Source organism: Lepisosteus platostomus, chromosome 14 (assembly GCF_059453375.1).
Source record: "Lepisosteus platostomus isolate fLepPlt1 chromosome 14, fLepPlt1.hap1, whole genome shotgun sequence".
NCBI lineage: Eukaryota > Metazoa > Chordata > Actinopteri > Semionotiformes > Lepisosteidae > Lepisosteus > Lepisosteus platostomus.
In genome coordinates this window covers 5,172,287-5,189,555 of record NC_142624.1, presented here as the reverse complement: position 1 = coordinate 5,189,555, position 17,269 = coordinate 5,172,287, and the positions used below count along the sequence as shown (strand labels likewise).

The following is a 17,269-nucleotide window of genomic DNA, read 5'->3' as shown; positions in this document are numbered from 1 at the left end:
GATTTCCACTCTCGGAATACTTGACTTAAAACAGAATTTAAGCATTGATGATGCATTCGCTTGGGTTTGGGAAGGTTGCTATGTCAGTTCTGACTGTTAGCTTCATTTGCAGAGGTATATTTTCCACGGAAATGAGTCGAAGGTGGCATTGATTCCTTGAAGGAAAACTGATCCCTAACCCTAACCTCCAAGCTAGGGTTAGGGTTAGGATTCCCTAAAACATAGACAATTTCTAATGACATGGCTATGATTCGGGTCAGAAACAATATGTAGAAATGATAGAATTACCAAGAAATCTTCACATTTTTTTTCCATCACTCTATGTATGGCTATACAGTATACACAGCACTTGCCTAACAGGGAATTTACTCTATACTGCTCCTATAGCAAAAGTCTGAAAGAAAGTCAATAACGCTCTCATGCTCCTGCATTTAGTGTTCAATCCAGGGGCATACTACCATATAAGCTTAGAATTTATTGGGTATTCCTCACTCTTGCCCTAGTTTGGCCCAAAACACTCCTCATTTCAACCCCATTTAACATGAGATTTCCACTCTCAGAATTCTTAACTTAAAACAGAATTTAAGCATTGATGATGCTTTCTCTTGGGTTTGGGAAGGTTGCTATGTCAGTTCTGACTGTTAGCTTCATTTGCAGAGGTATATTTTCCATGGAAATGAGTAGAAGGTGGCATTGATTCCTTGAAGGAAAACTGATCCCTAACCCTAACCTCCAAGCTAGGGTTAGGGTTAGGATTCCCTAAAACATAGAAAATTTCTAATGGCATGGCTGTGATTCGGGTCAGAAACAATATGTAGAAATGATAGAATTACCAAGAAATCTTCACATTTTTTTTCCCATCACTCTATGTATGGCTATACAGTATACACAGCACTTGCCTAACAGGGAATTTACTCTATACTGCTCCTATAGCAAAAGTCTGAAAGAAAGTCAATAACGCTCTCATGCTCCTGCATTTAGTGTTCAATCCAGGGGCATACTACCATATAAGCTTAGAATTTATTGGGTATTCCTCACTCTTGCCCTAGTTTGGCCCAAAACACTCCTCATTTCAACCCCATTTAACATGAGATTTCCACTCTCAGAATTCTTAACTTAAAACAGAATTTAAGCATTGATGATGCTTTCTCTTGGGTTTGGGAAGGTTGCTATGTCAGTTCTGACTGTTAGCTTCATTTGCAGAGGTATATTTTCTACGGAAATGAGTAGAAGATGGCATTGATTCCTTGAAGGAAAACTGATCCCTAACCCTAACCTCCAACCTAGGGTTAGGGTTAGGATTCCCTAAAACATAGACAATTTCTAATGGCATGGCTGTAATTCCGGTCAGAAACAATATGTAGAAATGATAGAATTTCCAAGAAATCTTCACATTTTTTTCCATCACTCTATGTATGGCTATATACCCAACATTGGCCTAACAGGGAATTTAGTCTATACTGATCCTATAGCAAAAATGTAAAAGAAAGTCCAGAAAGCTCTCATACTCCTGCATTTAGTGTTCAATCCAGGGGCATACTACCATATAAACTTAGAATTTATTGTGTATTCCTCACTCTTACCCTAGTTTGGCCCAAAACACTCCTCATTTCAACCCCATTTAACATGAGATTTCCACTCTCAGAATACTTGACTTAAAACAGAATTTAAGCATTAATGATGCGTTCTCTTGGGTTTGGGAACGTTGCTATGTCAGTTCTGACTGTTAGCTTCATTTGCAGAAGTATATTTTCTACGGAAATGAGTAGAAGATGGCATTGATTCATTGAAGGAAAACTGATCCCTAACCCTAACCTCCAAGCTAGGGTTAGGGTTAGGATTCCCTAAAACATAGACAATTTCTAATTGCATGGCTGTAATTCAGATTTAAAACAACATGTAGAAATGATAGAATTTCCAAGATATCTTCACATTTTTTTTTCATCACTCTATGTATGGCTATATACCCAACACTGGCCTAACAGGGAATTTAGTCTATACTGATCCTATAGCAAAAATGTAAAAGAAAGTCAAGAAAGCTCTCATACTCCTGCATTTAGTGTTCAATCCAGGGGCATACTACCATATAGGCTTAGAATTTATTGGGTATTCCTCACTCTTACCCTAGTTTTGCCCAAAATACTCCTCATTGACAACCCAATTTAACATGAGATTTCCACTCTCGGAATACTTGACTTAAAACAGAATTTAAGCATTGATGATGCATTCGCTTGGGTTTGGGAAGGTTGCTATGTCAGTTCTGACTGTTAGCTTCATTTGCAGAGGTATATTTTCCACGGAAATGAGTCGAAGGTGGCATTGATTCCTTGAAGGAAAACTGATCCCTAACCCTAACCTCCAAGCTAGGGTTAGGGTTAGGATTCCCTAAAACATAGACAATTTCTAATGACATGGCTATGATTCGGGTCAGAAACAATATGTAGAAATGATAGAATTACCAAGAAATCTTCACATTTTTTTTCCATCACTCTATGTATGGCTATACAGTATACACAGCACTTGCCTAACAGGGAATTTACTCTATACTGCTCCTATAGCAAAAGTCTGAAAGAAAGTCAATAACGCTCTCATGCTCCTGCATTTAGTGTTCAATCCAGGGGCATACTACCATATAAGCTTAGAATTTATTGGGTATTCCTCACTCTTGCCCTAGTTTGGCCCAAAACACTCCTCATTTCAACCCCATTTAACATGAGATTTCCACTCTCAGAATTCTTAACTTAAAACAGAATTTAAGCATTGATGATGCTTTCTCTTGGGTTTGGGAAGGTTGCTATGTCAGTTCTGACTGTTAGCTTCATTTGCAGAGGTATATTTTCCACGGAAATGAGTAGAAGGTGGCATTGATTCCTTGAAGGAAAACTGATCCCTAACCCTAACCTCCAAGCTAGGGTTAGGGTTAGGATTCCCTAAAACATAGAAAATTTCTAATGGCATGGCTGTGATTCGGGTCAGAAACAATATGTAGAAATGATAGAATTACCAAGAAATCTTCACATTTTTTTTCCCATCACTCTATGTATGGCTATACAGTATACACAGCACTTGCCTAACAGGGAATTTACTCTATACTGCTCCTATAGCAAAAGTCTGAAAGAAAGTCAATAACGCTCTCATGCTCCTGCATTTAGTGTTCAATCCAGGGGCATACTACCATATAAACTTAGAATTTATTGGGTATTCCTCACTCTTACCCTAGTTTGGCCCAAAACACTTCTCATTTCAACCCCATTTAACATGAGATTTCCACTCTCAGAATACCTGACTTAAAACAGAATTTAAGCATTGATGATGCGTTCTCTTGGGTTTGGGAAGGTTGCTATGTCAGTTCTGACTGTTAGCTTCATTTGCAGAAGTATACTTTCCACGGAAATGAGTAGAAGGTGGCATTGATTCCTTGAAGGAAAACTGATCCCTAACCCTAACCTCCAAGCTAGGGTTAGGGTTAGGATTCCCTAAAACATAGACAATTTCTAATGGCATGGCTTTAATTCGTGACAGAAACATTATGTAGAAATGATAGAATTTCCAAGAAATCTTCACATTTGTTTTCCATCACTCTATGTATGGCTATATACCCAGCATTGTCTAACAGGGAATTTACTCTATACTGCTCCTATAGCAAAAGTCTGAAAGATAGTCAATAAAGCTCTTATGCTCCTGCATTTAATGTTCAGTCCAGGGGCATACTACCATATAAACTTAGAATTTATGGGTATTCCTCACTCTTACCCTAATTTGGCCCAAAATACTCCTCATTGACAACCCCATTTAACATGAGATTTCCACTCTCAGAATACTTGACTTAAAACAGAATTTGAGCATTGATGATGCATTCTCTTGGGTTTGGGAAGGTTGCTATGTCAGTTCTGACTGTTAGCTTCATTTGCAGAAGTATATTTTCCGCGGAAATGAGTAGAAGGTGGCATTGATTCCTTGAAGGAAAACTGATCCCTAACCCTAACCTCCAAGGTCCTTAGCTAGGGTTAGGGTTAGGATTCCGTAAATCATAGATAATTTCTAATGGCATGGCTGTATTTCAGGTCAGAAACAATATGTAGAAATGATAGAATTTCCAAGAAATCTACACATTTTTTTTCCATCACTCTATGTATGGCTATATACACAGCAGTTGTCTAACAGGGAATTTACTCTATACTGCTCCTATAGCAAACGTCTGATAGAAAGTCAATAAAGCTCTCATACTCCTGCATTTGGTGTTTAATCCAGAGGCTTACTACCATATAAGCTTAGAATTTATTGGGTATTCCTCACTCTTGCCCTAGTTTGGCCCAAAACACTCCTCATTGACAACCCTATTTAATATGAGATTTCCACTCTCAGAATACTTGACTTAAAACAGAATTTGAGCGTTGTTGATGTATTCTCTTGGGTTTGGGAAGGTTGCTATGTCAGTTCTGACTGTTAGCTTCATTTGTTGAAGTATATTTTCCATGGAAATGGGTAGAAGGTGGCATTGATTCCTTGAAGGAAAACTGATCTCTAACCCTAACCTCCCAAATCCTGAGCTAGGGTTAGCGTTAGGATTCCCTCAAAACATAGGCAATTTTTAATGGCATGGCTGTTTTTCAGGACAGAAAAGAAATGTTGGAAAGGTAGATTTTCCAAGTTATCTTAACATTTTCTCTGGCATTTCCTATACTGTAAAGAAACTAATATGATAAAGGCACCATATTGACTGATTAAAAGTTTTGTTAAATATTGAATTAATAGAAGTTCAATATATCAGTTTTTAATTGAAAGGTAAGGTTGTTCTAGATGAACGGAATATACTTTTAAATAAAAACCCATTGCAAATTATTTAGTATTCCGTTTTCTTGAACTGATACATCTTCACACAAATAGTTATAGGTGTCTGGGACCTGATGTCTAAAATGGCATAGTTCAATAATTTTACATTACATGCCGAAATTGAGTTAAGCAAAAGTATTTGGGGTAGAAATCTGTTCTCTTACAGTGTAATAGTAATAGTTCTATCCTCAGAATTGAAATTGATCTCTTGTTTCACCACAAAAAAAACAGCAGATACAATAACACTGATGATTGGCATGTTTGTAATACATGAAATATGATCACATTATATCCATTGTCGTACAATAAAAATGGCATTCAGAATCTAAAGTTAGGATCAACTATATATCAGATTAAAGCTCACTTTAAATTGAGCCAAACATAGTACTATCCTTTGTACATTTTTAATATTATTATCATTATTAGAATCTGTGTGAAAAGATGTAAAAGATTCCTGGAAATGGACCAAGTGTCGCTATTTTATTAATGGATAATATTATAAGGGCCATACAATAGACTTAATTAACAGTTGTATACTAGAAGCAAAAGCACATAAGAGGAATATCAAGTCATATCTTTAGTTCATAATTACAGCATTTTAGTACATTACTTACTTGAATTAGCCATGATTATGTCATGCAATGAAGCTTACAGTGCTTACATTTTCCACAGTGCTAACTAGAAATATGTCAGTCACATACAGTAAATCATTTGTTATATTGAAACAATTAATAATTTGCTGGCTTTATTTTAATGCAATATTTACCTAACGAACTGCAATCATGGTCTAGTTAAAATCTTTCTGACCGATAAAAAAAAGATATTTTTTGTTTTAAAAAAGCTGTATTTCTGTTACTTTAAAATCCTGGTCCAAAAGAAGTAAGAGTGAGCCAAGCAATTGCTGACACAAAAGCACTTACCACATACTCGAAGACAAAAGTGAGGGACTCCCGTGTGTGGATGATGTCATGGAGGAGAACAATGTTGGAGTGTTTTAGGCCCTTTAGCAGGGACGCTGAAATGTAAAAGCAGCAAGTGTGTCACTGACAGAACTGGCTGACTTCATGAATATATCATCATACACCTCCCTCAACCCATTTAAGGACATAAGAAACTGAAAGGTAAGGCCCATCTTGCCCATTGGGTATTTAGTGACTATCTGATCCCAGCATCTCACCCTGTCGTTTCCTGAAAGAAACCTAACTTTCAGCTTCAGAAAAATAAGATCACTTTATTAGCCATACACAATTTCTTGCATTAGGAATTCATCTTTTTGCAGACCCCAGCTTGCTCTCCATGAGACACACAGACAGGGAGAGAAGCTTGGGGTCAGAGCAGAGGGTCAGCCATTGTACAGCGCCCCTGGATTAGTTGGGGTAAAGGGCCTTGCTCAGGGGCCCAACGGAGTAGGATTCCTCTGCCGGCTGCAGGATTTGAACCAGCAACCTTCCAGCCACAGGCTCAGATCCTTAGCCACAGTGCCACAATAGCTCATTTCATACTCCCATGAGCCTTCATGTAAAGAACAGTCTCCTGTTCACAGAATTAGTTGCACTTCCAAGCAGTTTCTGCTGGTGACTTCTGGTTTGTGTTAATTCAGATTGTCAGAGCCTTTGAGGGTTTGACTGCTTGTGTCTGGTTCCTCTTGTTGTCGTTTCAGTTTCAGATCTGCTCTTTAAGCCCTGGAATGCTCTTCTCAGAAATGATATCAGAGTACCAGAATCTTTTTTACAGCATCTGAAGTTGTACACAGTATTCAAAGACACGAATATAAAACACTGGCGTGTAAAACAGGCAGGAACACCATTATACAAATGAAGCATTTGTATTAAGGCAATATAAAGTGGAAGAATCAGAGATGCTATTATTGCATTCATACAGTAGTTCCTTTCATTCAGTTTAATCCAGGAGCATGAGTCGTTTCTTGTGCAACACTGTAGTACAGCGGCCAGCATTGCTGCCTTGCAGCCGTGTGTGCCCTGCGGTGACAACTGTGTGGAGTTTGTCTATTCTTCTTGTGTTCATGTGGGTTTCCTCTGCGTGCCCTGGTTTCCTCCCACAACCCCAAGACGCACTGGTAAATTAATCGGTTGCAGGGAAAATTGTCCCTGGTCTGAGTGTCTGCTCTGTGATGGACAGGCATCTCATCCAGTCTGTCCCCTGCCTTGAACCTGTTGCTCCCCTGAACCAACAACTGGAAGAAGCAGTAAGAAAAAGGGTGAGTGGACAGAAGTCATTGTCCACTCAAAGGTCCCAGGTAGTGGTAGGACCATGTTTATTCTATGGATCTTGTTGTATTTATATTTTTGGTGCTCTTTGTTCTCATTAAAGAGAAAGTATAGGGTGTATGTGTATGCCTGAAGTCACACCCTATAAAAACACAGAACTAGGCAGGGAGTTTGTGTGAAGCTCAGTTTACAGAAAAAATAGTTTTTTGTAATCCACTCTGCAATAATCGAATCACTTGAAAGCGCTTACCTTCTCGAATGGCTGTGAAGGGTACCCCTTCTTCTGTCTTCATTCGGATTACCTTCAGTGCAACGAGGTGGCCGTTTATTCTACAAGATGAATTCTAGTTAATACGGATCGTGAGATTACAAATGGGCTTTAAATGTGCAGTAAGCCATGTAAGTGTCCTCCATTGTTACATCTGTCCATCTAAATACAGGTAATTTTCACACTCAAGCAGTCACACTGATGTGAAGACTCACACAGTAAGTTAGGAGTGTTCAGTCCTGGAGAGCTCCACTCTAATGAGTCTAATACTATAGGTCACCTTAATCATCTGTCATTTGCTTAAGCCACTAAGCAAGTAAAGTGTCAAAGAAGGAAAAGCTAGTCCTTCACACCTACATGGCACTCTGATTTTTGTTCCAAATGATCTCTAAATTATTTAATCGAACCTGTTCAACAACACCTGTTTAATTGATCATAGTTATGTGGTTCCAGGTTTTAGAAATTGGAAAGCCTTGGTATGATGTGATGAAGAGTGTGAACTCTAATGTGGGGCTACCCCAGCATATTATTTACGCAGTCTGTTGATAAACAACAGCAGCATGTGAGGCAACGATTCAGTAGGAGCTGTTTACTTCACACAGGGAATGACCAAATGCATTTAGATGGCCAGATTATTAGTGTGAGTGCTGTCCTTTTCGTGTCAGAGAACGCACTGCACATTGTCAGCTTTTGCAACAAGGATGTCATGTACATGTGCATGAAGATGTGTTGCTGGCTGTGGGTTTCGGTGTCTTTTTATTCTCGTAGTCATATACTGTATTGCAATTTGTTCCTTTGCAAACTAAACACAAGGAAAGAAAGGTGGGACAGTTGCATTTCAGACCTGTTGTGCTATCTGCATGGAGTTTGTATGTTTTCTCTCTGTTTGCATGGATTTATTCCAGGTGCTCTGTGTTTCCTCCCACAATCCAAAGACATACTGGTAGGTTATGTGGCTACTGGGCAAACTAGCCCCGGTGTGAGTGTCTGTGTGTCTGTGTTTGTGTCTATGTCTGCCCTGTGATGGACTGGCATCCTGTCCAGCGTGTACCCTGTCTTGTGCCTGTTGCTCGTAGGGACAGGCTCTGGCTTCCCCATTGGAAAATATCCAGTATGGATGGAGGGATCTATGGAATGATTGGGCTCTGTTTGCACACCATGCAAGCTCAATAGGAGGTTAACCTACTAACTCAGATGTAAAGTCATGATCAAGCCCGTTCCCAACTCACCGGCTGATCCCTTTGTACACAGTGGCATAGGATCCTTCTCCGAGCTTCTCCAGGTTCAGGTAGGATGTGGCTGTGCCAAACTTAAGGCCAGTTCTCTGAAAATGGCGCAAAAGCACACATGCAGTGACTCTCCAATAATCTAAAAGGAGCAGTGAGGGTTATAAGATAAGAAGACAAGTGCAGGACTTTTTGCGTGTACTGTAAGTAGTAAAAATAAACCCTAAATACAAAATGGGACACCCTGAGCTAGAATAGGCTGCCTATGAAAAAGTCATAGGACATATATACATCTTCTATACAGTGTGGAGAAGCAATTCAAAACACAAACAGAATGCGAGGATATATGGTAAAAAGGGTAAATCAAAAGATATGTTAAATAGTGAACTAGTAAGAGCTCATTGAGATCACATTTGCTAAAAAATACTACTCTTTTGGAATCAATTAATAAAAGTACAATCCAGACAAGAGGAATGTCCTATAATGACAAGCTAAACAAACTTAAACTAAGAAAACGATGAGGGGAAATGACTCAAGTATTCAAAGTCATCAATAGCATTGACAAAAACCACCCAGGAAACTTCAAAACTGAGAACAGGAGAAACTTCATCATGCAAAGAAATATAGAAGCATGGAATAAGCTATCTGTGCATGTCGTGAAGCTGATTCCCTGGAGTCTTATAATATATATATAAGTAAGATCACTTAACTACTAACTACCGTGCTGAAACCTCATGGGTTCTTCTCATCTGTAACACTGGAGGTGATCCAAACTTCTCAACTTAGCTTTTGCTCAGTGTTTCTGTTATTTCTCAGTACCCTATTTAAGAAACCAAGCAGTGCTTTTTTTTGAGAATTTAAATATTCCCTTGGCTTTTATCACCCTCTCCAGACAATAAATCACTTCCTCCTCTGTTCTAATTTCTCCTCTATTCTTGATTATGCTAATGAGAACCAGCAGTATTCTGGTACAAGAACAAGACTCCAAGGAAGGGACTTGTGTTCTTTAGTGAACAGGGGTCTCTGTCACTGTTTCCAGCAGAGGCTATGACACACACAGGAACCACAGGAGCGTGGACTTACAAAACGGTAACAACGTGGCATCCTTATGAAACAGGGAAAAGAATGCACACGTCATTCAGATATTTACAACGGTTTCTCAGTCACAGTTATTATCGCTTCCTTCAGACTTAGTCTGTTAGCGCTTAGCATCCTTTCCCCTAGAGGGCGCTCCAAATTTTTGAGTCCTAGTTTGCTTGCTGTATTATTCCCAGGTGTTAAGAATCAGTGTTGATCTATAAAACCTGGAGCTTCCGATGCTCAGGGCTCAGTGTTAGGACACGGGTGTCCAGAGGCCTACACCCAGACCATGGAGTCGTCTGAGGGCACAGGCCTTGCCCGAGGCATCTGAGCTCGGGGTTCTGTATGTTCTTGGACTGTTCCTGATTTCCCTGTGTTTGTGTGGCTGGATGGATCTCCTGGTTTAGGATTATTGGACTGCGCCCTGATTTACCCCCATGGATTCGCTTGTACCTGGATGCCTTGTTTTCCCCTGTTCCCCGGAGCACCTGTTGTTGCTGAGCACTACCTTCGCGAATAAACCCTTGTGTGTTTTCCCTGATGTCCGCTTCCTAGTTGGCTCGGGTTACACCACACCGTACATGGTTAAATCAGCAGCTCTCTGTGGAAGGCTGAGGCCCGTGACAAAATCCCTGTGTCCTTTACAACAAGACAGTTCTCATTCCCTGGTTTCTAGAGAACTACACTGCCACATGACATTGCATTATCTTTCGGAAAACAGTGTTCCAGAGCCCTTTTTGATAAATATGAAAATCTATCTGTGTAGAGAACAAATTAGCATTGTGAATGAAAAACATCAACAGTGCTCTTAGCATCACTCCTCATTAATACTTGAACATTAACAACAAGCTACAGTAAAAGTGTCATTAATAGCACTAGTGGTGTCTCTCAGCAGCAACAATACTCAAAATGCAGTTGCAGGAACTGACCCAATTATGTATATATAAATCAATGAGAACCACCATTAAGGACAAAATATCAAGGAGTTTGAAAGCAAAAGAGGAAGAAGATACAGAAATAATAATATTCACTTATTAATTTTAATTTATTGTATTTTTCTGTTGCTTAAGCTTATTGTTCCCTGGGTATTGCAGCTCCCATTCTGTAGAAACTGAGTTACATGAGCCCTTTTCACAGAAATCACTCACAGAGGCCGTCAAGTTCATTATCTTAGAATCTTAGACAGAAATCTAAGAGAAAATCAGAAAATCCTCATGACTAATTTTCACTCGGTTGTCAGATCGCCTGAAGTGAGTTGCCTATAGTGAAGCTGAATTGCCTACAGTGATGTTCATGGTCTCCCGGAGGAGGCTGGAATGTCATTTTTCACAAAAGCAGCTGACAGTAACACACCCACAACAATCACCTCTCCCCCCAACTCCCACCATTGACAATCCTGCCATTCAAAACACAGCAGGATTCATACATTTGTTATGTTGGATGCTAAAAGATGCATACGATATATTAGTCTACTGCTGAATACAGTATGTACAGCATATTTAATAATATATATTATATAATATATAATACTTCCTCTTCAGAAAGTATGCAGAATTTTGTGGAAGCAGTAAAATAGCATCAGGTTTTGGATTAAAGAAGCTTTGAACTGGAAGTATACCATCTGAACATGGAGTAAGCTACTTTTGATATATTGATTTATTCAATTACTTCTATTTTACATTATTCACACCTTAACATCATCAAACACGCAATCAGTTGCTGAAATGAAAACAAAATAAAGCATGTACTTTCTTCATTTTAATACTTGACTACTGAGCCCTCAGGCAATAATGAAACCCAGGGAGTACTGAAAGTTGGAACACGAGCCTTTCTCTCATTGGTAATTTTATAAATCCTCTTATTAAAACTGCAGCTGTGTTTTGAAGGCTGGCAGGCACAGTTTACATAAGACTTCCAGTTTGTTGTATTTTGACTTAAATGTAAAATGTCTCCCTTGTTAATATGGATGTTGAACTATCTTTGGAGTTATACTTTTCAAAAGTAATACATGAACAAACGATATACATTTAATTCTGTATACTTACAGTATGCTCACATAAGCTTCATTGACAAAAAAATGTACATTATGTGCTCTCCTATTGATTCCTTTCCCTGTTTCATAATACCATTTAAATCATTTTTAAATGCTTCTATTCTGCCCCAAGGGTGTCTACAAAAACTTTGAAATAAGCGTTTGTTACAAGATTAAGAAGTTTATCTTGTCATCTTATAATAACCCACCAGCCTATGCTATTACTACATCAGATTTCAACACACCCTCTTGTCTCTTTAAACCCATTCAGAACTATTTTGATATGAACTATTCTCACAAGATTTCTCTCGTGAACTAGATTTGTTTACTCTCATTTCATTTTAGCCCAAAACTCAAGTTGTTGATCAAACCACTACAGTGAAACCATTGTAAAGACTAATGAAGCGATCAGCATGTTAAATACTGGTTTAGGATAAAATGCCGTCATACAGCAGGTAATAATTGTGACCTTTTAAATCTGATATGTTAAAAGGCAGATGAACTGCAATAAACTGAATCTGTCTCTTCTTTTTTTGTCATACTCCATCGCTCTTTATTAGCGAAAAATTTACTAGTCAGCAAGTAGTTGGCTATTTTATGGTCTTCAGATCAGTCTGAGAGAATGACTTGATTGACACCCTCAGGGATCAGAGGGAAATGGGGTCAGTCAGATCCGGAACCCCTGTGAATTTGACAAAGCCTTAGGTACAAGCACAGTCATGTAATTACACTTTTCTTTTAATCCTGACATTCCTGTGACATGGCATTTTTATCAGCTCAGCGTCTACTCATATGGCTAAATGAAATAATTATTTTTATTTATTCTCACACAATTGCTCTTTTATAGCATAACCATACGGGTACAGTAAATTCCAAACATCTGGTCTGGAATTTTTGGAGTGATATTAAGAATTTCAGCATGAGCCACTAATGCCTTCTAAGTACTAAAGAAACACAGTACCAGATTTATTATTTATTATGAAGCTTTTCAAAACGTCTTACAAGCACTCTCAAGAACTGAACAAGTTATATTTATGTTACCTATTTCGTGCTAAAATAGTTACATTCTGTTTTTCTGCAAACCTTTAGTAACAAATAGGTGTAATAGACAGGTGCATATAGGTCATAAATAGGTGTGTATCTTTAGTAATGTACAGTAATAGGGAGAATCTTAACAATCTATTAATTATCTATTAATACTGTATAATAGGTGGACATTAAAAATAATGGCTGCAAATTCACTATACAATTTGACTTAACAGGCTAAATGTTTAACAAAACAGTATCTAAATGCTGAATTACTTTTAAAACAAACAACAACCTTAAATCCTATGTCCTGTGATAACACTCTAACCCTACCCTTTATATCACTAATAAATATCTGAACCCAGGAGAAGTTTATAAGATATTCCCCATTTGGCATTCAAGTAAAATACGACATGGAATGTGCTGATGTCACTGCCTGTTATATGTTATACGGTATGTTATATGTTATATATTGTATGTTGTATGTTGTATACTACTATGTTTTGTGTTATGTTATATGTTATGTTATAGTATCTTACAGTATGTTATACTGTAAGTTTAAAGCATGGGTCTGCAGCAGAGAGTGACAGTGAAAGAAATTCCTCACCCATTGGAACTCTTGTTCAAAGCTCTTCCCTCCCAGCGGGTCACTGTTGCTTCTTGTCCTTTGGACCCGCAGCCTCCTCACCTGCAGTGTGTGGAACCACTGGGGCTGGATGGGACCGGAGGGAAAGGCAGAGTCTCCCACATCATCGAGCTGCAAAACAGGGCGAAGAAAAGGTTTACCAAAGAGTCAGAATTTAAAGCGCATTGTTCGCAAGAGTCACATACGATTAATTCGGCAATAGCAAAATACAGCTGCAGAGCAAAATGGCAAGAACCATGTCATTTTTTTTTATTTAGTGCAGCCAATAAACCATGCATAAGGGACTGTGGGGAATATTGGTTAGTTTTCTCATACCTGGTGGGTATTTACCCTCCTTGCTCCATTTACAGTGCAGCTGAGCCGTGTAAATGGCTATCAGTGTTCAGTGGGTTACCATACCACCTTCAGTCTTATATCCTTGGTTAAATTTGGTTTCCTTAATACAAAAACATGGAGAGGCTCTTGGGGTAGGCTTATAGATTAGTTAGTTAAAAAAAAACAAGGATTCAAGATTGTTAGACATAATGGCAGTTCGTGTGCCTTTAAGATGCAAAAAGGATTCAAACAGCAGAAATGGTGACAAGCCTAGGGAAAGCTGGAGAGTAGCTCAAAAACCAGGCTCATACAATACAAAAGAGCTGGTAGCTTTGTGACTTCGTTGTGTTTCAGAGGCAAGGGATCTACAGTACAAATCAGTCGTTTGGAGTCAGTGCTAACCTCTATGTCAGGGCACCACAATAACAGTGCTGAAGATCATTTCCTTGACTGAAGATTGAAGTTTTTTGCTCTCAAGGAAAAAAAAAATGTTTTTCTGACTGCTATGGTCAACAGTACAGTTAGTGCCGCTGTGTAATCTTGTGTGGGAGGAGATTATCACAATGACCGGTTGCATGTCTTAGGGCAATGTTTAAACAGGCCCAACACTGCATGCCAGAATTTTATATTTTATGGTCTCTTGTCTTAACAGTGTCAGAGCAGACAGCTCTTTAGAAGCAGGGGAGAGGGAGATAAAACATTATAGCATTAGGCAAAAAAATCATTTAAGCTAAAAGCTCACAGGAAATATTTTATCCAGACTCTGCAAAGAAAACACTTAAAATAAGCATTAAAGGAGTGCAGTGAATTTTAGTCTTGAACAGAGAAGATTGCAAAGGAAAATGACTCAAGTATGCAAAATCCTCAACCCAGTGGACTGGGTTGAACCATAAGACAAAAGTGTAAAATACTGTATATGAAGTGCAAATAAACCTGAGAACAGGAAACACTTATTTACCCAAAGCACAATCAACCCAATCATGTTGTTGAAATCAGTACCCTGGCTTCTTTCAAGAAATGCCTGTTTGAAATCTTTTTATCAATTAGCTACTAACTACCATACAGACTATTTTATTCAAATAAATGACTTCCTCTCTCTTGTAACTGTTGTTAAGTTCTTAAAAAGTGACACACTTCAAGGAGTGACACAGACTGGAATGCCAGCAGAGAACAATGGACAAAAAACAAAAACTTAAATCTCAAGACTCACATAGGAGAAGGTATGTTGGCATAAAAGTGAAATAACAGCAGGTTTCTATGAAATAACTGGTTTTAGAACAACCAAAGATTAGAAAAAAACAGGGTACAAAGCCTTGTATTTTAAATTGCCTATAATTAATCTTCATACCTTTGTGATATAATTGTTGTAAGAGCCCTTTACATGAATCTGTGGGGGAAATAGGCCAATATTTTTATTACTCATCTGCAGACTATTTACTCACTTCATAACAGTTCTTTCTGGCCAAAGTAGTTTTGCCCAGATCTCAGTGGTCCCATATTTCATGTTCCTTGGCCCAAAATATCCATGTTTTTCAGCTGGATAGCATAAACTAAGCTATACAGTATGTCTACACTTCCATTTCATCAGACATTTAAGTCTGACAAGCAAGGTCTAGAGTCTTTCCACAAGAGAACGCTGATAATGTTGTTAAGCACTTTTAGACAGACATTTATACCCTTTTCAGCAGATTATTGTTGGGCTTTTACAAACACTGTAACATTTTTTTTCTGTGTGGGTTTCCTTAGTGTGTTTATGATCCTCTTTTTAAAGATGGGGTGCACTTAGTTATTAATCAATTAAGCAAGTAATTTGGTTTATTTATGTAGATCAGGTCCCTGATGTACAGTATGAGAGATACTCAGACTATTCTTCCCAATGATCACTAAAGTACTTATTTTCACATAAGATACATAACTCATCACTCTAACACTATTTCAGATTTTTATTTAGATGATTTAAGGGTAAAAATCTAGAAAACCTACGAGATTTGTTCTGTCCAGAACGAGGACTGTCATCTGTTCTATAGAATTTTTTAATAATCAAATAGATGGAAATCAATTTTTTTATGACACAATATTCTATAATTTAAAAAAATATATTTTTACTACCCCTTAATTTCATATATGTTTCATATATTTCTTACAGTATATCTTAATTGCATAGCCTCTTCCAATGTATTGAGGAGGGTTTCCAAATTAATTAAAACAGCCAAAACTAGCCAAATTTGCATGCTTTCTGTAGAATGTAGCATTGAAATGTGCAGAGGTTGATCAAAGAAATGTTAGTTGTTTACTGATAAGACGTTTAAGATGTAATACCAACCACTGTTTCATAAACATTCTGTAAATTAAAGTACATATTTGACGCTTGCAGGTGAAGTTTGGCAAAGCCTTTTTGTTAAAAAAGTCTGCTAGAACTGATGTGGTATAATTGTCATAACATCTTTGCACCGCACATGGAAAACAGACAGAGATTAGAAGATCGTTTTACCTTGGGGTCATTACCACTCACAAAAAGCTTTATGCAATCTACAGGCAAGTGTCAGGTGTAATATCATAAAGCCCATTTAAGTCAAACATGATGTGACAAGGCAATTGCTTGAACAACTAACTCTAAGCCATGAGGAACCACATACATCAAACATAACACACATGTAATACGTGATGGTGAATTGCGTATTAATTTCAGTTCAAATTGCTGTTGATTACATATAATCAATTTCAATTACTTTTAAAAGCCTCCATTGATGGTAGAAAACTGTATAATGGCAGTAGTCATTTCAATGAACAGCTTTGTATGTGAGAGAAGTTAATGTATCACGTAATTGTGTATATGGCTGATGTCAGGTGTTCAAGAGAACCCAGTGTGAGTTTCTGTACAGTATATACATCTTTGTCTGGTTATTACCTGTTTATTTCTTAGTGGATTTTTTAGAGGATACACATATTAAAACGTCTTGCTTTCCAAGAATGTGGTACTAAAGATGAAAGGGAATAACCATCCCAACTGATGTTCCAATATAATTGTGAGCTGAGCCAACTAACAGCTCACCTCAAACGTATTGACCTCTCATACATTTTTTAAATCTCTTTTTTAAATTATGACATATGTGATGCATTGGTAAAACCTCTTTAAGAACAATAGTTCTCAGTTCTGGTCCCAGGGTAGCTCTGTGTTTGCTAGGTTTTGTTCCAACCAGAACTTAATCATCAGCGCTAATTGCTGCCGGTAACTTGCAGCAAGACAAAGGTCTGAGGAAACTAAGAAGGTGTGCATTTAGAATGAAAGCTGGAGGCTTGTTTTTATGCAAATGGCTTTGGTTATGTGCAGCAAACAGTTCAGCCATGTTGTTATTACAGATTTCCCAGGATGCACATGCACATTCGAACTACAGCTTTCTCATAAATCTACTCTTTCTTAGAAGTGCGTTCTGCCCTGCGACATACATGAAACCCAAGATGTGTGTAATAGCAAAGTGAAAAAATAGTCTACATTGTAAGGTAATTAGAGAAATAACAAGGGGATAAACAAAGGCTGTACGTTTCACCGATATTAAAATGTTTTGGGTTACTTTTATTTATACTTCTATACTCGTACTTGTGGGTTACTGCAAT

At 38.0% G+C, this 17,269-nt stretch overlaps 1 protein-coding gene across 2 annotated transcripts in view; it reads right to left on the bottom strand.

The window, feature by feature from the left end:
• cdk15 (cyclin-dependent kinase 15) overlaps positions 1 to 17,269 on the bottom strand; it is a 311,761-nt gene that overhangs the window by 280,413 nt on the left and 14,079 nt on the right. For both annotated transcript variants that reach the window (XM_088606689.1, XM_088606688.1), the window contains 4 exons: positions 13,301 to 13,450; positions 8,559 to 8,653; positions 7,312 to 7,391; positions 5,754 to 5,848 (listed from right to left, as the gene is read on the bottom strand). In XM_088606689.1, coding sequence (XP_088462815.1) covers positions 5,754 to 5,848; positions 7,312 to 7,391; positions 8,559 to 8,653; positions 13,301 to 13,450 — 420 coding nt within the window. The remainder of the gene's footprint in view (positions 1 to 5,753; positions 5,849 to 7,311; positions 7,392 to 8,558; positions 8,654 to 13,300; positions 13,451 to 17,269) is intronic.